This window comes from Crocodylus siamensis, chromosome 2 (assembly GCF_052110815.1).
Source record: "Crocodylus siamensis isolate JL-2025a chromosome 2, ASM5211081v1, whole genome shotgun sequence".
Lineage (NCBI taxonomy): Eukaryota > Metazoa > Chordata > Crocodylia > Crocodylidae > Crocodylus > Crocodylus siamensis.
Window position 1 is genome coordinate 161,060,360 of NC_143396.1, and position 27,459 is coordinate 161,087,818.

Consider the following 27,459-nt stretch of genomic DNA (forward strand, 5'->3'; position numbering starts at 1 on the left):
GAGGGGGAGAGGAGGGAGGTACAAATAATGGTAATGATAATGAATTCAAATCCCCTAAACTACTTTTAACATATTAGCCTCATCAGTTAACTGTTGCCATAATGGATAGAGTATTATATTAAACACCCTCCCCTGATCAACAGTGTGTCAAATGGTACCTCTCAGCACTTAAGCATACCCCCTGCTACAGTCGATGGCAATTGTATTTGTCCACTGGCAGCATTGTCTCAGTGCACTTAACTGGGGCTGCCATTTTAAAGCACTGCTGACTAGCATAATGATAGCAAGGGATGAGGCCTGCTACCTACGTGAAACCGTGTTGCACACTCAGGGAAATAGAAGTATATCAAGCTTTTGCCAAATGGTTATTTTTTTTTTACCAAGGCATCAAAATGAGGTTGAAATTATGAGCCTTCATATGAAGTTGACAACACGTTAAAGATTTTAAAAAGGAAATGTGAGTACAAAATGATATGGAGTATATAGTTTTAGAACTATATTTTGTAACATGCACGTATGTGCGCATGCATATTCATGTTCAGGCTTTTCAAAGCTGTTTGTTATGGTTTTAAAAAAAAATTTGTTCCCTGATGGGCAAATCTTATCCATACTGCTAATGATAATGTAGATTATAGAGAAGTAGAACAAGGATCTGTCTCCCAAGCATACTGCGGAAAACAACTATGCAAGGGGGTACTTGCTGTACATCTTAGAGGGGCTTGGGTTGAAGCAGGAAGTAAGCTAAAGGAGAAGTCAGTAGCTGTGTGTCTGCAGTTTAACTTGCATAGCTACAAATAGTATTAATAGCAGCCAGAGATGCTATCCAGGTGTACAACAGTCTGAATGACTGAAAAAATTGGTCAGTATATAAAAAAACAAGTTAAACCTAGCAAAAGAAGAAATTAAAATGCATAAAAATGAAACATTACAAGGATTCCACTGTAAAATATTTATTAATTATCACAGCCCTTTGGGAATATAATTATTGATACCAATTCTTCAGGCCAACTGAGTTATTCACTTGTAAGCTCCTTATAAAATACATGATCTTTTAAAATCTTGATGCTTTCTACACCTTTTTTCCTGGCTGCTGCTCTGTGTGGTGTCCTAGGTGGGAAATTTATTTATGACATAGTGAATAAACAAATACTGTATATTTCAGGGATAGAAAACAGCAAATTGCAGGTATATACGTAATCATGCTTATTTCTAGAACCAGTAGCACTTCAGTATTTTACTGTGCCTTCTGAAATACTTAAATCCTTCATCACAAGCAGAAGTCAAAATTTCCTGAATTTTCCCAATGTTTTTCATTAAAAAAAAAACACAGATTTTTTCTACTCATTCTTATAAGTTATTTTCTAAGTAATGCTGATTTTATATTCTCTATAGCACTGATTCTCAACCAGGGTGCGCAAGATGCTGTTTGGGGTGCCCCACAATGTTAGCACTGTTAGGTATGCAAACACCTACACCACAAAATGCAGAGATTTCAAATAGGAATCCACAGTGTCAAAAACAGTCTGAACTGGTTATGGACTTTCTGAGTTCTTTGCAACTAAAAACTTGTTCTATTATTTTCCCCTAGTCAAAAAGTATGCGGAAGCTCAGAGCTGGCATTTCATAATAGTGTGCTTTGAATCCAAAATGACTGAGAACTACTCCTGTAAAGCATGGACCATGTGCAAAATATAAACAGTATTCCAAAAGTCTGCCATTCAGTTCATTTGAAAATTATCAGTAGCCTTAGATGATTTAGAAAGAGCAGTTCTTAATCAGTCCTTTCCAAGCTAATGATTCTGTGCTAACATAACTTCTATTGCTTTACAGTAATATTGGAAATATAATAATTAAAAGGACTAATTGACCTCTTCCAACAGGGAAACATTTAAGCAAGAGGTGCCAAAAAGAAATCAAGTTGCTGGAATATGAAATCTGCAAGTATCAAACTTAAAATCGCCTCCCTGACTTTTTTTCCCATTCATGCTCAGTCTGACTTTCATTGACTATTAAAATTTGCTGGTTATTTCTAACAATAATGATTTAAATTCATTTTGTGCAAATAATGTAACAATGTAATTTGTACCTTGCATTTGTAAAATGCATCTGGCTGAAAATGTAGTCAATGAAAGAGGAAGACTGGGCTCCCAGAACACTAATTAAAGACATTCTATTTAAGGGAAGACGAGAGGAGCATTCACGCTGCCCAAAGGAGCTCGCAATATTTCCCTTTCTGAAACAAAGGAGTCTAAAAACATTCTGGGTAAGTTTTACCCACTTGCAGAAAGATGGGCATCCATGACAACCCAGAACTCCCTTCAGTTCTAATTTCTGGCTTTTCTTTTACAGATACTGCAAAAGAGCAGGCAAAAGCTATATGTTTCATATGTTTGAAACTTGACCAGTAAAAAAAAAATTAGCTAATACTGCTTATGCAAATAAATACCAGCCACACATCTCTTTATTTTCTTCATCAGTTTTCCAAGTAGCTGTATATGTTACAGCATGTGAGCCAAGAGAAGAGTTTTTCAGCAGTGGGAATCTTGGACCAGAATCATCAAACATGAATTATCAATCTTGTGGTTATTTAATACAAAGGGGAGTCTAATTCTTTCCCCATCAGTTTATGCTGATTCTGCAAGAGGACTGCAATGTATAGATTTCATATTACAAGCAGGATGTGAGAGTGAGACATGTTAGTACAGCATTTTTTTAAATAAAACAGTTTATCAAAATGCTGTATATTAGCACTAAGAAGATTTGATTAGTTTAATATACCTATCTCAAGATGAAAATGTACCAAGAAATATGAAAATACTACGCTTTAAAATAGCTAAAAGCTGGCATTCTTAAATGTGCTAAAAAATGTTCACTTCAGTCCTTGCCAACATATTGTCATTTAGAGAGGTGCAAAATTATGGTGGCCAGGAGTAGAGAAATAATTTTCCCTTTGATGGAAAAAATATTACTTTGCCTTCTAAAATGATATTCTAAACCATTGATTTGTGGTTCACATTTAAAAAGTAAGAGTTCAGAATATGAACAGTTCTTTTGGAAAGAGCATTTTGCTCTCAGTATTGGAGAGCTAATTAACCCTAATACAAAAATAGGCAATTACTGCAAAGGGAGTTTAACAATACATTTTAAATTCATAACCATAATTAATTTGGTTTTAACTTCCCATGTAAATAATTCCTTACTGATTTGTGACAGTAGTTTACGATGGCTTGTTTCCCCATTTCTTCATATACTGTTATGTTTGAGAGAGTTAAGTAAAATACACAATAAGAGATGACCACCTTGCAATAAATTATGTAAACCTGAAGTCTTCAGCTGTGGCTGATAGGTAGATGACACGTAGCGCTGTGTGTTGTAATTGTGAGAAACACAGGAAACATATATTTTTGCCTGAAATGTTAATTGTATAGCTTTAAGTCAAAATAACAAGTAATTGGGTAATAGGTTTGTAACGAGGTTCTCTTTTTTCCCCAAAAAGGAGAAAAAAGTGAAAAAAATGTAATGAAATGTGTTACAAACCTATCTGTTCAGTTTCTTGGTGAAACTGTTTCTAGGTTTATGGATGCCCTATTCTGCAAGTAGGAGATGGATAATGTAGTGCTTTACTAACCATAGCTATTGCTTTTTGTTTCTTCCTTTGCTTTCTCCAATGACCACTACACATGCCAAAGGGTACCTTAAGATGTTTGATATCCCTCATGGTGCTAGACATGTGTTTATCCAAGAAGACGAGGCTTCTCCTCACATTCTTGGTAAGTTTTTTTTTTTTTTTTTTTCTGTTTCCTCAGGTTTGGCTGTATGCATGAGGGTTAATTCAAATCAATAAGCCATGCATCAAAGAACCTGAGAAATAAAATAACAACCAAACTAAATGGAATCCTTGTGCTAGAAGACTGTAACTGCTACAGGCTTTGCTGATCTTTCTTTTTGCATTTGTTACTGCATTCACAGAACTGAATCCTACAACATAAATTTAGTAAATATGTTTGCTTCTTGTATGAATTTTCTAGAATCATGAGCTGATGATGATTAGCCAGTGTACAGGAGAGTATCGATTGTCCAGAATAATTAGTGTCAGTATCATTCTGGTTAATCAGTTTTTCCAGATAATCAAACACCACAGTATGAACTACTGAAAACGATCATTACTATATTGTACAGCAAATGTATGTCAAGAAGCCCAAGAGTGAGATTATAGGCTGTGCCTGCATGGGTCAGAGACTGAGGGGGTAAAGTGACCTCCACATAAGCTACCAAACATGGAACTTTGATCACATTGGCAGACACAACTTTCTTTCTTTCTTTCCTTCCTGGGGAGGGAAAAAAGCAACTGCCAAGAAGACTGGCAACCTGCAGTGGTGGTTGCTGCATAGCATCCTAGCCACTGACACATTTGCATCCCACTTTGACCCAGCCACCTCTACGTCCTGCCCATTCTGCCCGGGGGGGCATTGAGGAAGACCTCTTTCATGCCTTCCTCGACTGTCCCTGCCTGTGGCTGCTGTTTGTCACCCTCAAGCCGCTGCTCTGCGCGCTGGGCAGGAGCCTTTTGGAGAACACCTACGTGTGCTCCTACCCATGCCAGGTGGCCAAGCAGGGCGCCATCTGCCTGGCCAACTTTCTACTGGGTCAGACCAAGATGGCCATCCTCAAGAGCCTCCAAAACTGGCTTGCCGGGACCGACTCAGACGATGCCCTGAGAGTTTTTGGGCTTCTGGTGCAGGCACGCCTCTCACTGGAGTTTGAGCATGCTGTCCTCTGGCAGGCAGTGCCCGCCTTTGAGGCATGCTGGGCCCTTGAGGGAGCACTGTGCCACATGGAGGCCATCTTCAATACACGCTCTGATATCATGACTGGTCTGGGCAGTGGACAGTGAAAAAGACTACCAGTTTCATTTTTCTCTGAGTCATAGGTCCCTTCCTAATACATAAAGACCTGTGATCCAAAACTGAGTGAGTTGAGGGAGACTTCATTGACTTCAGTGGGTTTTGGGTCAGAGCTTTACACAATGCTTCTGTGTTTAGGTTGCAAACACTGTAGTGAAACTTCCATTTGTTGCCAAAAAATAACTCAGAATCTGTTACAAAATATGGGACCATTTCTTTTGGTTTGAGGATTTGTTAAAGCTTATTTGTACAATACTTAAATACTTAAATTTGTATAATACTGTTTGGGGTCAAAAGTTACCTGACAGCATAACTGTTCAATAAAGGGTGACACCATAGGTCTAATAAATACATCATGCTGAGAGTCTGCCTTACATATAGTGATATGAATTCAGTCATTTACTTTTGTTGTAAGTTCAGGAAAAAAAATCAGAATAGAAGACAGACTCCCTCTTAAAACAAGAGGCACAACTGCCACTGTTTTTGCTCTCTTTAGCTATTAAGAACCAAGCTACAGGACACTATATTCTGAATGGCAAAGGAGAGGAGGCCAAGTCACGATCCTTCATCGATCTTGGTGTGGAGTGGGAATACAACATAGAGGATGACATAGAAACACTTCATACTGATGGGCCCTTGCATGATGCTGTCATTGTATTGGTAGGTTATGTAAAGTCGTGGGTGTGACCAATGTCACAAAATATCACCATGCTTTTTTTTTCTCCCAGTAGACATTGCATGTGTAAGAGCTATCTGATGGCCTTATGCTCTGTCCGTACAAACTAGAAGAGGAACAAGTTTGGAGAATAATTTTGCTTTGGTGGCCAAAGTTCAGTATCTATTCCAAAATATCATAAACACTTTCCTATTCATGCAGCAGTTTCATGCTAACTACAAGTGTGATACAGTGCCCATGGTATCAACAGGACAGTTTCCATGAGTATCATGGGCAACTGCATCCTCATCAGGGCTCTTTGTTAGAACCATGTTCGAGATGAACCCTTTCCTCCAGAAAGGTGTATTAGTTTGGCCACAAGGCATAGCCAGGCTACACAGAACAATCCAGCCTAATAATCCAAAATGAGAAAGATTCCAGATTTGCTCCTGTGTTAGAGATCTCATTTTGGCTCTTAGAGAAATATTTTTCTTGTGTCAGTCTTACTGATTTTACTAAATATAAATGAGAAAGATCAATGTTTTTTTTGATCAGTGAGCACAGCTTGTGTTAATCTCAGAAACTATACATTTCCAGTTGCTAATTTGTTGACATTGGAAAGAATAAATATGTACTCTGGTGTCATGCCTTTTTTAATGTTTTATCTTGAATAGATCATTCCTCAAGAGAACGACACAAGGTCTAGTCTGACTTACAAATACATCATTCATGAGGATTCAGTACCAATGATCAACAGTAACAATGTACTTCAGGAGGAGATAGATACTTTTGAGTGGGCACTGAAGAGCTGGTCTCAGTGCTCCAAACCCTGTGGTGGAGGTAAACAGACAATGCAACAATGTCTAGTGATTAATGGGAAATAACAAAAAATGAAAAAGTATACAAGATGCATAACACTGGCTGCTTTTGAAAACTTTGACTATTTGGGCCCAGTGGCGATGCCTAGGGGGTACATGTGCACCCCCTGAGAAGCTGCACTCACTGCTTAGTCAATGGGCAGGAGCACCAGTGCCCCCCTTGCAAGCACCAGTGCTTTACGATCAGTTGCAGGGCGCTTTCCTCCCCCCTCCCCAGTTGGTGAGTTTGGCCACAGGGGAGACCCCCCCCACCCTCCAATCGCTTACTGGTCACTGAGGGGGCACATGCCCCCCCGACTAAAGTGGCACCAGTCACTTACGTTTGGGCCTACATTTTCAAGAGTGACAAGTAATTTTGAATACCTCAGTTTTGTAGTACATAAGGTGGTATAGCTTACCTCTTTCTGATTTGTCAGAAAGTGTTTCACTACCTTGAGAAAATTACATACTTTTAAGGTATCTAAACCCCAAAACTGTGGCATACATGATCAGTTTAGGAACTATAGATCATGGCAATTATTTCTTTCCTGTACGGACTTCAGTCAGGGTATTTGCAATACTCCTGATACTTAGAACAGGAAATACCAAAAATGGCAAACACAAGGTAGGGCAGTGTGGCACCTTAGACACTAACTAGGTCAGAGAGGAGTGAGCTTTCATAGGCAATAGTCTAACAAAGTAGGTTGTTGCTTACAAAAACTCATGAACAGCCTGTAAGATATTACTTTAGATTGACATAGCCAACCGTCTGTATGTTCATAAATGGGAAAGTATTTCACTACAGACAGTGAAAAAGTAGTCAGTGCTGTCCTGCATGGAGAGAACTAGACTGAGAATTAGGAAATGGGTTCTATTACTACTGCAGCCACCGACCTGACACATGATCTTGGGTAAATCATTTCTCCTTTCCGCACCTTTATAATCCCCTGGAAAAATTCTGTGGTTTGTATGATGTAAAAGATCAGCATGATCCTTCTAGAGACCATAAACCTATGACAGTACCCTGATCTTAACGGCATTCATACATAAGTTTACTAGTATATCTCAGTCTATACTGTTCAATTATTTTGAACTTTGTATCCCTGAATCATTGTGTGATTGATATTGTAATATACAGCGTTAGTATTTAAAAAGAATGTAAATGCCTTTCACATATAGAAACATTAAATAGGGAGAAAAATATCTTTAAACAAAAAGTGTCTTAGAAGAGCTGGAATCTTTTTCAATGGATCTTTGCACAAAGTGATTTTCTGAAATATTTTCAAGGTTTCCAATATACAAAATACGGGTGCCGGAGGAAAAGTGATAACAAAATGGTTCATCGCAGCTTCTGTGAAGCCAGTAAAAAGCCAAAGCCTATTCGTAGAATGTGCAATCTTCAGGAATGTACCCAGCCACTGTAAGTATGGCAGCAGTAGGAAATTACCATACTTAATAGAGTTGGGAGCCACAACATGTCTGAATTATGGGCTGCTGAGGGGGTGCAGAATGTCGTTCCAATCTCTTGGCACGTTTGCCATCAATGTAAGAAAAGTTGATGGCCTCATTCTTACTGGACACCAGCTTTCATCCCAAAACCATAACAGGTACTAATAGTCACCAGCATTAGCACTCTCCATACAGAGGCTAAAGGCTGTGAGAGCAGGGACTGTGCATTTTCCTTCTTTCCTGTCCTACACAGCAATGCTCCATTCAGTTCAGGGTTCAGGCATGATAGTAATAAAGTGCTTTCTTATTCTGCATAATATTCATTCTTTTTAAAAGGTCAGCACTAAGCCCTCTGGAATAAAGTGGATTTGTGTAGTGCAGGGGATCTTAGGAAAGTAGGGATAGAAGGGACCTCATGAGGTCTTCTATTCCAGACCCCATGAATAACCCTGAGTACACCATTCCAGCTAAGTATCTGTCTAACCTGCTCTTGAAAATTTCCAGAGATGGAGAATCCAGTTTCTGTAGGCAACATGTTCTAATGCTTGACCATCCACATAATCATCCTCATAATCTTCATAATCTCCAGCCAAAGTTTCCTCTGCTGTATCTTGAGGCCATTGCCCTGATTCCTGTCCCCTACAGCTACCAAGAAAGGTCTGTCTTCATCCTCTTTATAATCTCCTCTTTATAATTTTAGGTATTTGAAGACCATTATCAAATCTCTTCCCCTGAGCCCTCACCTGCACTTTTCTCTTTTCTACATTTTTAGTTTAGAAAAAAACTTACAAAGAAAGCCCTCTATAATCATTTTTTTTTCATTGTCTTGAACTGTGGGGCACAAAACTAGACATAGTCCTCCAGGTGAGGTCTCAACAGTGCTGAATAGAATGGAAGAATCACTTCCCTTGATTTGCAAGTGGCATTCCTGTTAATACAACCCAGTATGCTGTCAGCTTTTTTGCAACAACAGCACACCGTGGGCTCATTGTTGGCACTGTTGATTCATCTCTAGCTTGTGATCCTAGGTCCTCCTTGTGCTGATCTTGTGCTGCTCCTCTGACTGTGGGTAACTATCATAGAGGCTACTAGTTTCTTTCACAAATACTCAAAACAAAACAATCCTAGTAACAAAAACAGTTTCTAAATAGGCATAGATTGTATCCCTGAAACAGCTTCTAAATAGGCATAAACTGCAGATACTTCTATGACTGCAGGTCATGTAAAACTATCCAAGATCACTTAGGCAGGCAAGCTTGTATATTTCTAATTGTGTGAAGATGGTGACATGGAACTCTATGCAAACCTGACTGAGAGATGGATCCACATTTGAGTTGGAAGCCTGCCCTCACGTCTGGCCCATTGTGGCCTCATTTCTGTTGATACAGAAATTAACTAATTTAAAACTAAATAGAATTACATCTGCACAAGCTGCAGGCATACAAGCTTGGTTAGCCCTTCTGGGAAGGTCCCACAGAACTTACCTGGGATGAAACCAACTTAAAATGAAGTACTAGCTTAAAAGAAAGCTGAAGATGTCACATAGAATTATGTAGAGGATTATTAAAAGTTACTTTAAAAAAATCATTCTCCATTAAATTCTGTTGGAAGTATCTGGGCAGTGCCCCAATACCTACCATGAATTTCACTCACGGGATAGGGACAGACATTTAAAAAGGCTAAGTCTGAATTGATTCATTCTTAGCAGGTTAGTCTAACCTGCAAAGTGGAAACCTATTTGGAGGTGGATAGACATTCCCTTTTCATTCCAGAAATGCAGGCACATATCTGCAGTGGTTCAGGCTAGAAGCTGGGGGGCACTAGAGCAGCTCTCCCTTCCTTTGCGAAGTACTGAGCTGGGGAGGGGCATGGCCAGGCCTGGGCAGGATGCTCTACTTAGAGAGGGGTTTAAACCCCGACCCTGCCTGCGCCATCTCATGCTTTCCCCTGCTCGCTGCTTAAGGGGCAGGAGTGTTGCCAGTCCTCAGCCCCAGGCTAACACTCTGAGGCAAAGAGGGGATGTGCAGTGCATGCATCTGTTGATGATACTGAGCTTTTTAATCTGCCTCTCCCTGTCTTAAAATCTGTCTGCAAACCTGACAGGGCTGCAAACCAGTAGGGGGATTGATAAAACCACAGTTTTATCAGCCCATCAGCAAAACAAAGACTCTCACATTAGTTCAAGCTCTTGTTAAACAGCTTTTTCCAAGGAAGAAAGGGAAGGACATTACCAGCTGCCCTGTTGATTAGCTCCAAAAGGCCCTAAATGGACACTTTTCTGTCTGTCTGTCTGTCCCAGTTAAATTGAAGACACAGACACCGCTCAGCATTAGCTAACATACCACATGCCTACAGTCCGTGGGGCTATGGGAGATGGGAGGGAGAGAGTGGGGAATCCCTGCTTGAGCAGCAAGCAGTGAGAGAAGCCAGGCAGACCCTGCTGTGCCTTCAGTCTCCCCTGGAGCTCTGCCTAGGGGGAAGCGGGGTGGAGCTTGCCTGTTCTTTGGAGCAGAGAGCACAGTCTAGCCCAGCCCAGCTGCAAAGCATCTGAGGTGCTGAGGGACTCTGGTTTAACTTAAACCAGGAGGGAGTCTGGAACAGACTTTGCATAAACCAGTTTGACCCAAATCAGTTAGGTCTGATGCTGCATTCAACCAGGTTTATTTTATTTCAGTCATTTTGAAACTAGCTTATGTGCACTGAACTTATGTTCTGTTACAGGTTTAACCAGTTTCTGATCGCTTGCACTATTTTATGTGTAATGTCTGTCCCTAGCCCTGTATTACAAATGTATATTGAATATGACTTTTCTTTCATCAGTTTTTTGCTGATCTCAATCATTTGTAATGGTGGTGAAAAACACTGCTTTTTCTATTGAGTGCTGTAAAAAGCAGGTGTTTTTATTTTAACCTGAATTTGTCGTCATTTATTTTGTTACTAGACAGTTCTGTGGATGAACAGACTAACCATACTATGACTATTTCATATTTAAACCATGCAGCTGGGTAGCAGAAGATTGGGAATACTGTACAAAGACCTGTGGGAGTTCTGGTTACCAGATCCGTACTGTACGCTGTATTCAACCTCTTCATGATGGTGCAAACCGTTCTGTTCATTTCAAGTACTGTAGTGGAGATCGCCCTGAGAGCCGCAGACCATGTAACAGGATCCTCTGCCCTGCACAGTGGAAAGCTGGACCCTGGTCTGAGGTGGGAAGGCAGAATTATGTTATCATCTCTACATGTTTTAGAGCAGACAGACATTTCTATGGCAATAAATAAATAGGTGTATATTTTGCCGGTGCCATATATCTGTGGTGCAAATGCTGTATTTGGATTAAAGGTCTCTGACTGCATCTTATAGCATTTCAAAGATTTAAAAATTATCACAGTGACCTGGATGCACTATGTCATGACATCTCTAGTCCAAGAAGCGGAAAGGGCTCTTCACATTTCTCCAAAAGTTAATGCAAAAATGTAAAAAATTTGAGATGTCAATTTCCATCTGTAAAATGGGAATATTAGCGATGTTATGAGAGTCAATATATTCAAAAAATTGTGAGGAGCTCAGACACCACAGCTGATGAAGACCATTTATCACAGGCCTCCTCTACACATTACAGGTATCACACAATAAACTGGTTAATTGCACAATTCCCTTAAGATGAGCTATACATGCAAAGTAGTTGTCACAATAAAAAGCTTCAACCAGCTATAATGTTAGACTTTGAAAATGTGTACTAACTTTATAGCTGGTTGCTGTCAAGCTTTAATTTGCACATGTAGCAGGGTCTTCTCTGAGGCTGGGTGCCCTGTCAGCTGACAGTGCTCCCAGCCAGAGAGTGCGCTATGCCCAGCCTGAAATCACCCAACCCTGGGGATCATGGCTGCCGCAATCCACAAGGCTTGGGGATGCATGAAACCTACGTAGCTGTGACCAAGAGCCCCATCAGATACAGGACTCTCAGTCCCGGTTGTTCATGCCCTCTGTAGCTGGGAGCCCCCTCAGCAAAGAGGGCTCCCAGCCATGGGGGCCTGCTTCTTGCCAATGTAGGAGGAGGCCAGGATTGGGCTGTCCCTGCACTGGCAGTAAGGTATGATTGGATTCAAAGCGTGATCCCACAATTATGCAACCTGCCATGCACGTATAGCATGGCAGGATACACAATTGTGGGGATCATGCATTAAGTGCAATCATGCCTTTATCTGCACAGGTAGAGGGGCCATAGATACATAAAGCAACCTTCATGTCCTCCATTAGGTACTAGTAAGTTGTGGGAGCTGTGTCTCTCCTCCCACCCCCATCTGCAGTGCAGTACCTAGCACTGAAAGGGAAGCAAGCTGAACCAGGTAATGGGTCAGGGCAAACTATTACCCCCAAAGAAAGGTCAAATCAGAGCAGAAATATCCATCCTCTCCAAGAGTCTTAATATGACCCTTTCTGTTTCTGGGGCAGCCCAGTGCATAGCAAAATCCACGCACTGAATCAACAAGAAATATTGGAAGTAGTGAAGAGAAAGGCCTGCCTTCAGGACTATCCCTCAGGCAAACTCAGCCTCCCTGAAAAGCAAATAAAAGGATGGAATTTGCTGCATGCATCGGAAGTCAGCAAAACTGCGTTATTTTTGATTCTGTAGGCTTTGTAACAGTATGTGCAACATGTCACACATTGCTGTGAACCCAGACCATTACAATAAAACACCTTGTCTGTCCTGTAGTGCTCTGTGACCTGTGGGGAAGGAACTGAAACCAGGCAGATCATATGTCGGGCTGGTGACCAGTGCAATGGAGAAAAACCTGAGTCAACGAGGGTTTGTAAACTTGCTCCCTGCAATGGTAAGTGAGTGTCTGATATAGCTGCAATTGAGGCCATGAGAGTGTCAGTTTCTGTTGCAATTTTGTGAAGCCTAAATACCATGGTGACAGCTATATGTGAGGAGGTGGCGAGAGCTAGGGTGTGATAAACGGGGATCCTGGTTTCCCTTGATAAAAAATTGCCAATTTTCTGATAAAAACCCCAAAATCTGTGGTTAAAATGAAACCCTTCTCCCCCCACTGACCCCAGTCCTGCTGGTGCCCCTCACTCCCCCCCACACATTTGACGCAGGAGGCTGCTGGAATGAGCCAAAAAAAGAGGTTTATTTATGTCAGTACATTTTAAAGTACTAACATAAGCCTTTTTTGGTGCACTCCAGCAGCCTCCGGCATCACATGTAACCAAATTGGCTTTTAGATCTATATCAGCCGATATGGCTGGTTAATAATTGGCTATTGGTACCAGCCAAGAAAATCTTTTATCGGTGCACCCCTAATACATCTAAATTGTGCCTGTAAATAAAGCTGCATCTATTAAGAGTACACATTAATAATATTTTGGATACCAAGCTTAGCCCCATCGTAGGCATTGTGGTGCTGCAAAATGGTAAATAATCAGTACCTTTCAACCTTCATTCTGCAAATTACACCCTTCACTTCTGACATAGATTTTTATTTCATTTGAAAGGTCTGTCAACCCAGCTTTTAGTTCTGCACATCAATGACATAACTGCTGAATCACAGAGCAAAAGAACACACTTTGACTGAGTCCCGATGAGCGCAGACATTTGGTTCCCTGTGGACAAGTAGCAGCGGCACATCTTGCACCGCAGCTACTTGTCCTTGGGGAATGCCTGTGCCAGGTTTGCCACAGGCAAGCTGGAACAACTACTTCCCTGTATATGCCGGGGTCATGATGTAGATATACTCTGTTGGCTAGGTGCCAAAATACAGGTTTTTAAAGTTCTGGCCAGCCTAGTGCTGGCCAGGCTTGATTTTCAAAGCCCAGGGTGAATTTGGAGGGCTGGCAAGTAGAAACTGCTTTCTTTTGATACAGGAACTGCTGAGACACTCACATAAAGTCATTCGTATTTCACAGTGCTATTTTCCCAGAGTACAAGCACACTAAAATATTTTCTCAGACCATTTTTACGACTAGGAATATTTCTCTTCTCTGCAATCATCTACACTCATTTTTTGTTTGATTGATTTAATTTAGTTTTTCTTTTAATTCCCACTGCAATCCTAGCCCTGCCACTGATTCTTTATTGAAAGCAATAGAGAGAGCACTATTGCGGAATAGTAAGGGGGCTTTTTTATACCAAGGTAGTCTAATTCAATTCATGCAAGTCTATTCACCATTTACACTTAAACCCACTCTCACTGCCACCAGTGCGGGTGAACTGATACTGTTTCCGTGATGGGGCATTTTATGGAGAAGCTTAGTAGAAGGAAAGGTTTTATCAATGCACTGTATATTGTGAAACACTCTGAACACTGGGGGGAAGCAAAGCGTTACTGTAACTTCACAGAAAAGCAGAAGCACTACAGTTACCCTTTGTCTTATGGAAAAGAGTTCTTTTTAAACTGTTTTTTTCACTGCCAAGAATAACACTTGTGGAATTAAAAGAATAAAGTCCTAATATTGTGGAATCTTACATGTGTGTTTAATGTTGAACGTGAGAAGTCACATTGAGCACATGGATAATGGTTTCCAGTATTTGGATCCAAGGTGCTTTGTTTCTGAATTAGATAATTGTAATGTGATAGTTTGACCTCCAAACACAAGGGGGAAAAACGCTTTGTAGACTCAGCAGAGGCTAATATAGGTGCATTACTGTTGGCAGACAGTTCATAGTTGTCTATCAACTGAATTGTGGACAAGAATTTTCAAAGGAGGCTAAGGGAGCCAGGTCTCCAGTACTCACTGAATTTCAGTCAGTACCAGTTGCTTCATCCTCTGTGGGGGCACCTACATGTTCATTAATGCACTTCGGTAACATGCATTAAGTCTAGTACTTCCATTGTGAAGTACTAGAAAAATGCATGTTAGCTTATTTTAATGTATATTAGCCAACAAGCACGTTTTTTGTGATGCTTTAATGCACATTAAAGCCCATGTGTAGATATGCCCAATGAAACTGACCACTGAGAGACTGGCAGCAAAATCAGGTTTGGCAGGGTTAGGCCCATATTAGAAAGTTCAAATTAGCAGTGGGGGAGGAATTTATTGATTCCCAGAGGAAATGTCAGGCTAGGAAACTCATAAAATTGCAGTATTGCCCATTGGTCCTCAGGTACCACTGAATAAAAAAATCTGTCTAAGGAAGTTAAGATATTCATGAAGTAAAACAGCTTACATTTACTCATGTTTGTCGTTGTTGGCTATCATGGACTAAAACAATCTTCAGAGCCAACTGTAATAAACTGCTGACCTTCTACTCCAGCACTGCCTTCTGACTGGTATAATTTGTGTCTGAGACAGCACACACCTGGCAAGAGTGCAGTACAAAATCGTTGTTCCCCTCTCAAATTAAATTTCCCTACCATGTAACACTCTAGCACTAGGCCTAGTCACTGCTTACATCACCAGAAACAGGGACTTGATCCTAAGGGCTAGCATTAGCACCTTGCATTGGGGGTTAATTTCATTCCAAGTTTAGTGCTCCCTCTGTTTTTATTTAAGTGCTTGTTTAAACCCATCACCAGGCCCATCACCAGCATGTCCAAGCACACAGACAGTTTGTGCTTACCCTGAAGTACCATCATCACTGGGACATTTATAAATTCCTGGACTGATAGACTAAATAGAGTAGAAAAGAGCACACACTGGGCATGACTACACAAGATGTGTTAATGTGCATTAGCCTAATATAATGCACACTATGGGCATGCATCTACACATGTGCCCTTAATGCATGTTAAAAATAGCGAAATTAGGCTAATCGTGCCTTAAATTTGATACCTGCAAATGCAGATATCAAATTTAAGTGATTAGTTAAAGTGCATTAATACATGTGTAGATGCAACCCGGTACTAACTTTACTGCCAGGTCTGCCTAGCCACTAGGAGCACATGGCAGGGCTGCAGGGACTAACTTTAGTGCACTAACTTTAGCACCAAGTCCCTGCATGTATAGACACCTGCCACTTAATGCACATTAAATTTAGTGGTGCTTAAATGCACATGTAGACATGCCCATTGAAGCATTGAGAAACACCTGTTCTACAAATGAACAAGTGGCAAGGAAAGTGCAGTAAGCCATATGGCAATATTACAGTGTTAAGCAGTACAAGTACTAGATGATTTTAAGTACAGCAAACACTGAGCTATAGGAAGATGCTGTACAATAAGGCAAACATCAGTTCATCAAGCCAAATCCAACCCTGCTGTGGCAAGCTAGAAACAGTATGGATTATGTTCCTCTGTCCCAAATGTTCTGCATTTCTCTGTATGTACAAGACCATGTTTCTTTGTGGGTGCCCTGCTCAAGGATTTGATCCTTATTTTTTACTGTGGGGGAAATCTTAAAAGTTCAACATGCAGTCTGATATCCAGGTTCTCTAGCTTTCAGCCTGCTAGTGTTGATATTCCTTAGGGTCATATATTACATACAGTATCTGCTTTCCACTGTATTTCTAATATAACTTGCACATTTCTGTCCAATTATGTTTCTCTGTTCTGTAATCATGATCCATGTAGTTCATTTATTTCAGAATGTTGGGTGAGCTCATTATACTCACTAGAGGGTGGTGTAATCAATTTGCTATCTATTTTTCACTTGTACAGTAGTCTTAGTTACTGTTACACTTCTTGGCTTCTTAGACAGGACCTAGACAGGAGAAGATTTAAATCAAAGAGTCCATTTCTGATCAGTGTCAGGATTATTGAGCCGCTTGCACATTGATTTGATCCAGTTCCTTCTGGACTCTTTTTTCATGTAGCTGTCTGTCATTGTGGAGGACTGTGCCCAGTGACCCATGTGCTCTCATCCAGTGCTCCATTCCTATGATAAGCCTGATGACAATGCTTGTGGTCCACCTATGAGAGGCCCTGAACTCTCACAGTTTAGTATGTGTGAAGATTAGTCCCAATCCTGAAAACAGGCAAAACCAAGTGACAGACTTACGTGTAGATCTTTGCAGAGACTTGATCAGAACAGCCTGAAATACCCATGAATTGTTTTTGTTTTGACACCTTGTGCAACCACTTTCCTTGTTGGTTTTGTACAGTGTGATGAATTCCATTAGGTGTTCCGATTTGTAGCCTCAAAATATATCTTCCAGAAAAGAATCAAATCCCATGCACTATGTATGTAGGAAATTTGAGACACATATTTGTTAAAGGTATTCCCTTGGTCATCGTCACTATATATCTATATCTATATCTCTATATAGATATAGATATAGACCTATAGATATAGATATAGATATATATGGGGGGGTGACAATGCCTCAATCACTGTAATAAATTCTAAATATCTATAAATTTGGGGGTTTGATTTTGGGGTTTTAATCATGGAAAATCAGAGCTCCCCCTTTGCTCGCTAGGACATGGGTCCAACTGTGGCTGTCCCCCACCACTGCTTTGTGGCACTGAGGAGCCCCGATATGCTGGTACCCTGCCCATACCATTGCCCCTCACTCCCAAGGCACAGCCCCTAGCCCTGCTGGTGCCCTGCACTCCTGATCCACAGCCACCTGGCCCTGCCAATGCCCCTCAAGGCTCACAGCCCCCTGGCCCTACCTGTGCCCTTCATTCCCCACCCACAGCCTTCTGGCCCTGCTAGTGCCTCTCACTTAGGACTCACAGCCCTCTGGCCCTGCCAGTGTCCCTCACTGCCCACTCACAGCCACCTGGCCTTGCCAGTGCCCCTCACTCCCCACCCACAGCTCCCTGTCCCCACCAGCCCTGCTGTCAGGGGTATGAGGCTAGGGACCCAGCAGCCCCTTGCACCCCCCAGCAATGCCTGAGCCCTGACTGTCACCTGTGGGAAGAAGTGGCTGCTGTGGCAGGCTTGAGCACAGAGCCCAGATCCCCCTTTCCCATGGGTGGCAAGGCTGGAACAGAACCCATGGGAGCAGGGTGGGAAGGACATGGGCTGGCATCTGTCAGCTTGAGGCTCCCTGCCCTGCTGCCCTCACCCCAGGGTCTCCAGGGCCCAGCAAGTGGGACCCATCATGGCAGGGCAGGTTAGGGAGACTCAGTGCTGCCACTGGAAGCCCTATGCCGCCAAGGCAAAGTGCCCCCTGCCCTCCAGGCAGCAGCAGGGGGCACAACTCCACACCACCATCCCTGCTACTGCTGGGCAGGCAAGGAGTGCCTTGCCATGGCAGTGTGGGGCTCCTGACAGTGACACTGAGCCTCTCTGCCTCACCCCACTCTGCCCTGCCACACTGGTTCCCACCTGCTAGGACACAGAGGCCCTGTGGGGAAGCCATCAGGGAGGGGAGCCCCAAGCCTACAGGCACCAACCTGCATCCACCCCCCCACCCTATGCACAAATTTGAGGGACACATACCCCCTGTGCCTTCCCCTGGGAGTGCACACAGTGGCAGGAAGCCAGCCACCTGCTGCACCCCAGCCGGGCCCTGTGACCACACATTGCTACCCCAGGCCCCATGTACCGGCAGGCTGGGCAGCGTCCCCAGCCCCATCTGCATATGCATGTGGCGCTCCTTGCCTGATAGCCTTTCCCCCAGCACCTTGCAGGCTGGAACTCTGACAGCTTGCAAGGGGAAACCTGCCATTCCCTGCATTTTTCTCCTTTAAAGGAGAAAAATCTGCATTTCTCTCTTTAAACAGAGAAAATCCATGTTTTACCACATTCTTCCGTACTGAATGGAAAGCCTGGATCCCTGGTCATTAATTTTGTTTAGGTCACCAAAGGCCTCAAAAATGTAGTTTTTCTTCTTTTTTAACATATAAAAGTCATCTTTGAGGAATACTGCCTGTGATTTAATTTTTTTCAAGGAAGCTCCATTTTGAGGCCAGAGTTGTTGACAGCTGTCCTCAGGCCAAAATATGAGAAGATTCTGTGATGGGAAGGGAAGGGAGAGGTCAAATATTGCTGAAGTGTTGAATTATACATCTTCCACAGTTTGTCAGAGCTGATAAATCATGCAGTGAATTATTCTGTGTGTACTGCATCTGGCATTCCCCACTCACTGGGCACTGGACACATCTTTCTGAGCTTGAACAGATCTGTTCCTCCCTCCTGTTCAAGGAAGTCAGCACTTTCAGCAGTAGCCAGTGATTTTTAGGTGCCTGACTAGAGACAGTTAAAGGGCTTGGTTTTTAGAAGATGGTTCCTGAATTTGTTCTGAAGCTCAGGATCCTTTCTGGCAATTCAGGCTGGGTGCCTAGAGTTGTGAATTACTTTTGAAAATGTTGGTCTAAGCCAGCATAGTTCCATGCTTTCCCTCAGCCTCCTCTACCATCTTGTGCTTTTTATTTTTGTAGATGAGCCATGCCTGGGAGACAAGTCTATATTCTGTCAGATGGAAGTACTTGCACGTTATTGCTCTATCCCTGGCTATAACAAACTGTGCTGTGAGTCCTGCAGCAAGCGCAGTAGCACTCTTCCACCTCCTTACCTTCCAGAAGCTGCTGAAATTGAAGAGGAAGTGATGTTTGATGCTAGTGACCTGCCTAGGACTCTGGTGATGCCGACATCTTTAGTACCTCATCACTCAGAATTCACTCCTGAGAAAAGAAGCTCTTTGGGGAGAATGCCATTTCTGGAAGAGGACATTGATATACGTATTTCACCATCATACAGTAAGCCCAAAGGTGTTGAATCACCCCAGAGAAGAGTAAACCAAGCAGGAAGGAAGACTTCTAAGTTAATTGCAACACCGTATCAGCCACCTATCAAGATTGGTAATCTGGGTTCCTATAATGCCTCAGCTTTGGCAGCTGTTGTTCCTGCAGTAGCAGATAACAACACTTCTGTAGGTACTCTGCCTCCATCGCGAACCTCAAAGAAAAACGAAAAGCCTGTTGACAAGAAACATCTTTTGAGACCACCCAAAGATGAAAGTTAATACAAGAAGGAAAACAGTACTAGAAAGGGGGATGAGGGAGTTATATTTTTGTTTTGTTTTTGTTTGTTTGTTTTATTGTTGTTGTTCTGGACACCATGGTGCATGCTGCTTTCCAAAAGCAGAGCTCTCTACAGATCAACTCTTTTTAGTTGTAAATGAAAAGAACAAAAAGTGCTGGTTCACTTTCTAGTTGCTTCCATCCTCCTCCTCCACACATTTCATTATCCGATTAGCTTGAATGCATTGGAGGAAAGCGCCATAGAATAGCGCCACAACAATAACAGGAAGTTACTGGGTGTATTGGTCATGCTCTAGTACAGGAGACATGGCCAGAACCTATGGGTGTTCATTAGCTAGTTGTTGTTTTAAAAAACATCATGTGTAAAGGGAGGGGAGAGGAAACCCACTACCACAAGAGGTATCAAAGGTTTACACTTTTTAAAAAAAATTTTTTGCAATGGAACAACAGAATCCATAAGACTTGTATTGCTAATTTATCTATATAAATGGATATTGTATGAGCAAATGTGCAGCTGTTGTGTAAATACTGTATATTGCAGAAAATCCGTATTATTTTTAAGAGTTTTGTGTTGTCAGACCATTGTTTACCTATGTTACGTTTCTGGACAATTACTAGGTGCCTGCCATTGCATACTGCCTTATTTACATTCCATGAGTTGATTTTCAAAGCAGCATTGTCATAAGAGGAGGAGTTCTGTTTTAGATGGACTTACAGCTACTGACATTAAGATTTTTTTTTAATATCAACAATGTGATGCTTCATTTTGGAAAAGGAAAAAAGTGCAGACTTACAGGTTTGAGCCTACTCATTGGTACCTGTTAATTACAAGTAATTTAGCTTTTTCACAATTTATGTCAGAGGTATAAGAAAATGATAACAGGTGCCTGTGAAAATACACAAACCCTGCTAGCCTGTACCTGTCAGACATTCCTTATGATTGATATAAAACAATCAGTGCCTTTTCTTAATTTTCTTTTGTCCTAAAAGGACAAATGAGTGCAGGAAAGGAACTATGTATAACCAAACAGTACTATAGTTTTCACAAAACAAAAATGAGCTGCGTTTTCTGGATGATCTTTTTATTTCTCCTGAAGCTGAAAAAATATCACAAAGCTAAAGGAGGCACTAACCAGAAGTAGCTATAAGACTTCAAATGGATTTTTTTTCCTGTTTAAAACATTGATTTAAAGGTGAGAGAGATATTTATTTTTCAGCATGGTTCACTTTGAAATCCTCACAACCACAATGCATCTGACTGCAATAGTTTGCTAGTAATTTATATCAACAACCATTTTGTTCACAGTTGACCCAGTCATGCTCTCTCCTGTGTTGCTGTAAAGTACTTGTATATAGGATCAAGAACTAAAGATATTTATTAAAAATAAAATTCTTGATAGTATTTTATGTACTAAATATTTACACTAATAGCAATGACTTTCTTTGCTAAGATAAAATACAGAGATGTAATAAACACCTGTACATGCTGTGTCATATGAATAGAACAGAAATTTAAGCTAACTAAACTACTGTAGACAAATTGTTGGGCTAATTATTTTGGAAAAAAATAGTGACAGTGTTTTTTATTACAAACATCTTTAGCTTTTTAAATAGTTTACTGAAGCTTGACGTGCAATTTTTATTTCTACAAAAAAGTCCTATTGAGGAAAACTGTTTTAATAAAACAGTGAATTTTTAGCACTATGAAATAGATTAGGACTCCATGGATGATGTTTGGGAAATGGACAAATAAACGTATCAGGTAATTTTGTAGAATCATTGAGGTGAAGTCAGAATGCAAATCTGTGTCAGGAGACTTTATTGTCAACTAGAATGTAAATAAATTACACCCACCTCCCCAACCTAATAGCATAGTTCACACTATGTAAGATCTGTCTTGCATTATGACGTTTGTAATCTAACCCATGGAAGTATTGACTTGATGCCTCTAAAGAATTGCTGCTACCTTTATGCAAGGCTTTTGAAGGTCAAAATAAGTTAGTGTTAAATAGATTGTATAGCAGACAATCCCTAAGCCTCAAACAGATGAATAGGATGTATGTTTATTCCCCTGGAATTCCCCAGAAAGTCAAATTTTCTTTCTCTCTATCTTTACCTTTCACATATATACAAGATGGATGTAGATACTCCTTGTACCTTTTTTGCTTCCTTTTCTACCACGCTATTTTCCTTTCATTAAAGTGTACACTACTGATACTGTTTGTTGTACTGGGGAGCTCATAGCAATAAAAAAATTAATGAAACATCTCTCTTTAGTTTGGTTTGTTGTTTAATCGCCACTTTGCAAAGTGGAGGCAGATCCACATCCTTTCTTAACTCTTTGTCAACCCATTAAAATGTAAGTCTCAACTAATTTTATTTCAATCCATTATAGAAGTAAAGCTTGCCTTTTTTCCAATGGAAATAGACAGCAAGATCCAGGATACAGAGATACAAGCACAAAAGATGGAAGGCCAGTTTCTCCTTGATTCCAATATGAGCTAAGCATAAGAGGGAGGAGAGGCTAGTATGGCTCCATGACAATGTGGACCAACAGGTACCACCTTTGGTTTCATAGTTGGTAGGGTTGGAAGGGACCTGAGCAGATCATCAAGTCCGACCCCCTGCCATGGGCAGGAAAGGATGCGGGGGTCAAATGACCCCGCCCAGGTGGCTGTCTAGCCTCCTTTTGAAGACCCCCAGGGTAGAGGCAAGCATCACTTCCCATGGAAGTTGATTTGAGCTCCTAGCCGCCCTGGCTGTGAAGTAGTGCCTCCTGATATCTAGCCTGGTCTCTTTGCAAGTTCAAGCAGCCTAGTATTTGCTCTTATATCAACCTGGTTTAGTGTCCAAGAGACAGTATGCCAGCTGAATACCTGTGGAAACAGCAGCACTTCATCTTTTCGCCTCTGACCTTGAAATCCAGGCACAGCTGGCTCCATCCATTCCCTATCTGAAGAAACCACAGGCGGCCAGAGGCATCTTCTAGAACATCTCCACCCAGAGGAGACGAATCATTAATGGAGGAGGGTCCACTAACAGACACATTCTTTTAACTCATGTGCGAGCTTTGTCAAGGATGATTGGCTGAAATCAAGTGAGTTATTTTTATGAAAGCACCAGTGTGGAAACAGCATGTTTTTTCATTACCCTTTTGAGTCTCATCTTAAAAGTCATATGCTGTTGTTGCCGGCACAAGGTGCCCGAGGGAGGCAACAATTGGGTTCGTTGCCCGGTGTGCGTCGCGCTGAATAAACACACTGGGGGAGAAGCAGACAGAGTTTATTTGAGCTCAAGTAAAAGGCACAGGGAGACTGTATTGTCTCAAATCCTGCACACCTAACCCTGCAACAGCGAGATCTTTATATCCCGGTCAGTTTCACTGTCAGTGTTTTTCCCCTGCTAGCCCCCCCTCTCCCTCCTCCCTCCTCCCGTCTCTCTCCCAGCGGTGCCCTTGCATTCCACAGATAACAGTTTTAGCTCGCCTGCTTTCCAGAAGGACAGGAGATTTGCAGGCGCCGGAGAGAAAGGGTTGCAAAGGTTGGGCAAGTGGGGGGCTTTGGCTCTTCTGAGCCTGGAGCAGAAGGACTTCCTCGACACTCGTGGTCTTCCATCCCTCTGAGTTACCCAGGGTTATGCCCAGTGTCACCAACACTGTGGCATAGCTAAGCAACATCAACTGGCACAGATTGAATCAGCCTGCTTACCTGAATGGATTCTATTGTCTGGTTTCTCTGTTACAATTTCTCATGGAGAGTTCATTTTTGCAGAGTTACAAGGGAAATACAACGACCTTCCACTTTTTGCCTATAGTGGCTATAATGGTCTACAAGAAGTATAATGACACTTTTGATCCCTCAATCAGAATTGATATTCCTCAACCTTGTACTTAAGAAATAAGCCTTCTCTGTGGAAATGGTTTTCCCCTTGTGTTTGATGCCCTTCAGTTCATGAATCACTTGATTATTGGAATGAGATGCAACATGGTGATTGAAAGCTTCTTTATAGGCAGATGACCTGTACACTTCAGAATACTTTGTTCTTAAAAAAAAATCTTGACGTAATTAGGAGAAGGTGGGGGTTATTTCCAGTTCTACCATAGATCTCTTACATAATATTAGATAACTGACTTCCTCCAGCCTATGTCATGATTCCCCATCTGTATGTGGGGACAGTAACACTGTATATGGTGGGTGTTCTGTAGGTAATATTCATTAATTAGATACTTGGTGACAAGGCATATACAAGTAGTGGAATGCACTTCTTCCTTTCCAAACAGACATTTCCTGACAAGAAACCTTTCCTATTATCTCTGTTTTTTCTCCATCATCTGTGGCATGAATCTTCCTATAAAGGAAGAAACTGAAGAATTGGGTAAAGCAGAGTGACAAAACATGCCAAGCAATCAGCTGAGCAGCTGAGAGGAGTAAGGACATACTGAAGAGGATGGTGATTGTGGGCCATTGCACTTGAAAGCACAGATGGTTCTACAATGGATGGTGTTGAGGTAGTTGTTTCTCACAAATTTCTGGCTTTTAACCCTAATCTGTATGCATGAGGTCAGGGGTTGGAGGGGGTGGGGCTGTGTTTCTCAGGAGCAGGACAGTAAAATTCAACATTGCTGATTTATTATTCCTTATTGTAATTCCTTATTATGTTTTTCAGAGAAGTAGTTGGGGGGAAAGGTTCATTCCTTGCTCTAAAGACCTGATGGCCTAAACTAGACAAGTATAAAACCTGAAAGTAAGGAAAATTTGAGAAGCTTTAAGTGTAATGTGTAACAAAACTCTAAGATGGAGCTGGGCTGGAATGAACTTTCAAATGAGAATGGAAAAGCATGAATTTTACACAGAAAAAAGGGTTCAGTGAGGGGATTTGAAAGTAGAAGTGACAAGGTTGAAGCATGGGCAGATCTAGAATTTTGAAAAGGGGGGTGCAGATGATGAGGTGCATCATCACATACAATACAAGATATATTTTCTGTCTAGTTAAAATGAAACTAGAAGCTTTACAAATAAGTTAGAGGCCCAGCGTTATAGTTTTCAGTTCATGATTAAAGCACAAACAAATACAACTTTATTGGAATATGCACTAATTCGCTATACCATATATATTAAAACCCAACAAATTGCAAAAAGTAATCAAAATATGCTGTTTCATTAGTCTTGTAGTCATTTAATTCTAATGTAGATCTGTTTTCAGGTTCATCACACAAAGTCTAGCCTTCTTGAGCATCTTGATAGTGCATCCAGTTTCACTGAAAGTTATTTCCACATCTCAGTTAATGTTTAACTTGAGTTAAGGTTTCCACACCAGAGTTCATGTTCTGAACTAGAGTTACAAGCAGTCTACAGGGCTGTGAAATACGAGCTGAATTATTGGGAGCAGCTGAACAGACAGCAGAATTGCAGAAGAAAAAGTAGCTCAATTAGTGGAACCTCAAAACCATTAAAAGAAGAGAGGACCATTAACACCTGTGGAATGAAAAGTTTAGAAGGAAACAGGTATATTATAATGAGTAATGCAGGCAACTGACTCCCTCTCTGCTACCTGAATAGAAATGCTGTTCCCACTGCCAGGTAGTTTGTTTTAAAATTAGGTAGAGCAGGAATCAAAGGCGGGGTGGGGATGGGGGAGCAGGTGCATCACTGTATGCACTCTGGATCCACCCCTGGGAAGCGGGGGTTGATAGGAGAAAGTTGCAATAGCTCCTCTAAGACAGAATCATGAGATAAGCCAGGGATTTTACAGTGGCAACAGAGAGGAAGGGACAATTAGAACATGTTAGGGAAGAAGCAAACTGATCTGTTTATACATGGGAGAGAAGTGCTTTAGGGTAGAAAGAGAGCATTTGATAATGGTAACCCTGTGGGGGAGGCTGGCAAGGTAAGTGGGAAAAAATTGTCTTCTGCTAACAACTAAGGTCTTCTCAGGGGCAGAAAGGCATGTGATCAAAATCTGTGTCTATGCAGAATTGTAGTTAGCACAGCTCTTCCATAGGTATGCATGGGGTACCTTGCTATGGGCAAGCTGAGAAGATGGCCAGGATTTTCAGACATGAGTGATTCTTAGGTGCTTGGCTTTTAACTATGTCATTACTCAGTTCTGCTCTATGTCCATCGTTCTATTATCTTATAATTCAGGGGTATCGAATTCATTCAGCTCCTGGGCCTGGATGAGCAGCACAGAGCCAGTCTGCAGGCTGAATTAAGCCCACAGACCAGCCCCATATGTCACAGCCAGCTCACAGGGCTGGGCCAGTGCCAGCATCACATGCAACACACACCCTGAACCAGCCCATGTGCTGCTTGAAGCCCTGGACCAGCCCTGTGCACCATGTGCAGCGCATGCCAGTCCCAGCCTGGTGAATAGCATACAGCCTATGGGGCTGCTCAGGTGCATGTCCTTCTTATGGCACATGGGGCCAGGCTGGAGCCCATGGTGCATGTGGAGCCTGTGCCAGACTAGCCCTGCATGCTGAATCTGGCACATGGGGCCGGTTTGTGGGCCCGATCCAGATTGGCCTTGGATCCAGCATGCAGGAGCTGCATACAGTATTTGCTGCAGATCAGCCCAGTGCACCACGTGCAGCATGCACTGGCCTCAACCCCCCACCACCTCACCCCTGCATGTAAGGTACAGGACTGGTCTGGGGTGTGTGCTGTATGTAGTGCCCAGACTGGCCAGGTGTAGTGTGTCTAGTGTGCACATCCACTCTGTAAGGCCAGTCTGGACCAGCCTGGATCCAGCTGGCAGGGGAAGACAGGAAGAACTACCACTAGATATACTAGTATGTTTTAATATATTTACTATATATATTTCTAGACAGTCCATCACTGTGTGGAATTTTGAACAAAAGGAAGCAATGCTTTCTTCCCTTTTGTGACTTTCGTCAAGCTTGCTTCCTAACAGGGCACCAGGAACACCGGCCAGTTAACAACAGAACAAACAAAATGCTCCTCCTTAAGGAAAGGCTTGAATAAAGATGGTGGTTGCATCTACACAAGATGCTTACAGTGCAGTAGCTCATTACTACTGCATAGTCATAACAAGCTACTGCGCAGCCAGTATCTCCAGGAAGCCATGCAGAGATGCAACTGCTCAGTAACAGTGGTTACTGCACAGTAATATAGTATTAGAATATGCAAGTACTCAATGAATGTGCAGTAACAACTGCACAATCAACATCTCATGTAGACACGGCCGATATATCCAATATTGCACTATGAAAGTACAAAGGCTTAAAGTGTGATGGATTTGTGTGAGTAAGCAGTTGTAATGCTGAACTTACTCTCTTGTGTACATTTTATTCATGCATACCAGAAGTTCAGTTCCAGGGAGCAAGAGGCAAGATACCCTGTAGATCACATTGATGGCCAAGCAAATCCTCTGAGGTGAGATCAATATAAGCAAAAATATCAGGAAAATCAGAGTTCAGATTCCCATGGCAACCTTAGCTTTGTTCCTTCTGTATGTGTTTTACATTCATAGTATGATCAGGTTGTAATGTAAAAATGCTACCTATGGTAAGAAGAATGGTGCAGATCAAACAGAATAAAAAACATGGAGCTGAAGTCTCTTTGAAAGTAAAATTGGAGGTTCGTTATTACATTGTTTTGAAGAGTACATGGTGTGAAACAACAGGCATTGAACTGTGTTTCTCTAGTAACAGGACATAAGGACATATAGCAATCCTTAAAGCAACAGAAATAAAA

The 27,459-nt window shown here is 41.8% G+C and overlaps 1 protein-coding gene across 3 annotated transcripts in view; it reads left to right on the forward strand.

Moving 5' to 3' along the window:
* The window catches only part of ADAMTS3 (ADAM metallopeptidase with thrombospondin type 1 motif 3), a 275,381-nt gene extending 253,375 nt beyond the window's left edge, over positions 1–22,006 (forward strand). Inside the window, exons 16-24 of one of the 3 annotated variants that reach the window (XM_090031952.1) lie at positions 1,881–1,937; positions 2,180–2,263; positions 3,690–3,770; positions 5,401–5,564; positions 6,234–6,399; positions 7,704–7,836; positions 10,867–11,074; positions 12,583–12,700; positions 19,142–22,006. In XM_090031952.1, the coding sequence (XP_089888078.1) occupies positions 1,881–1,937; positions 2,180–2,263; positions 3,690–3,770; positions 5,401–5,564; positions 6,234–6,399; positions 7,704–7,836; positions 10,867–11,074; positions 12,583–12,700; positions 19,142–19,725 (1,595 nt within the window). In that variant the 3' untranslated portion in view covers positions 19,726–22,006. The remainder of the gene's footprint in view (positions 1–1,880; positions 1,938–2,179; positions 2,264–3,689; positions 3,771–5,400; positions 5,565–6,233; positions 6,400–7,703; positions 7,837–10,866; positions 11,075–12,582; positions 12,701–19,141) is intronic. The other 2 variants (XM_090031953.1, XM_090031954.1) reach the window with 2 other exon arrangements.
* The last annotated feature ends 5,453 nt before the right edge of the window (positions 22,007–27,459 follow it).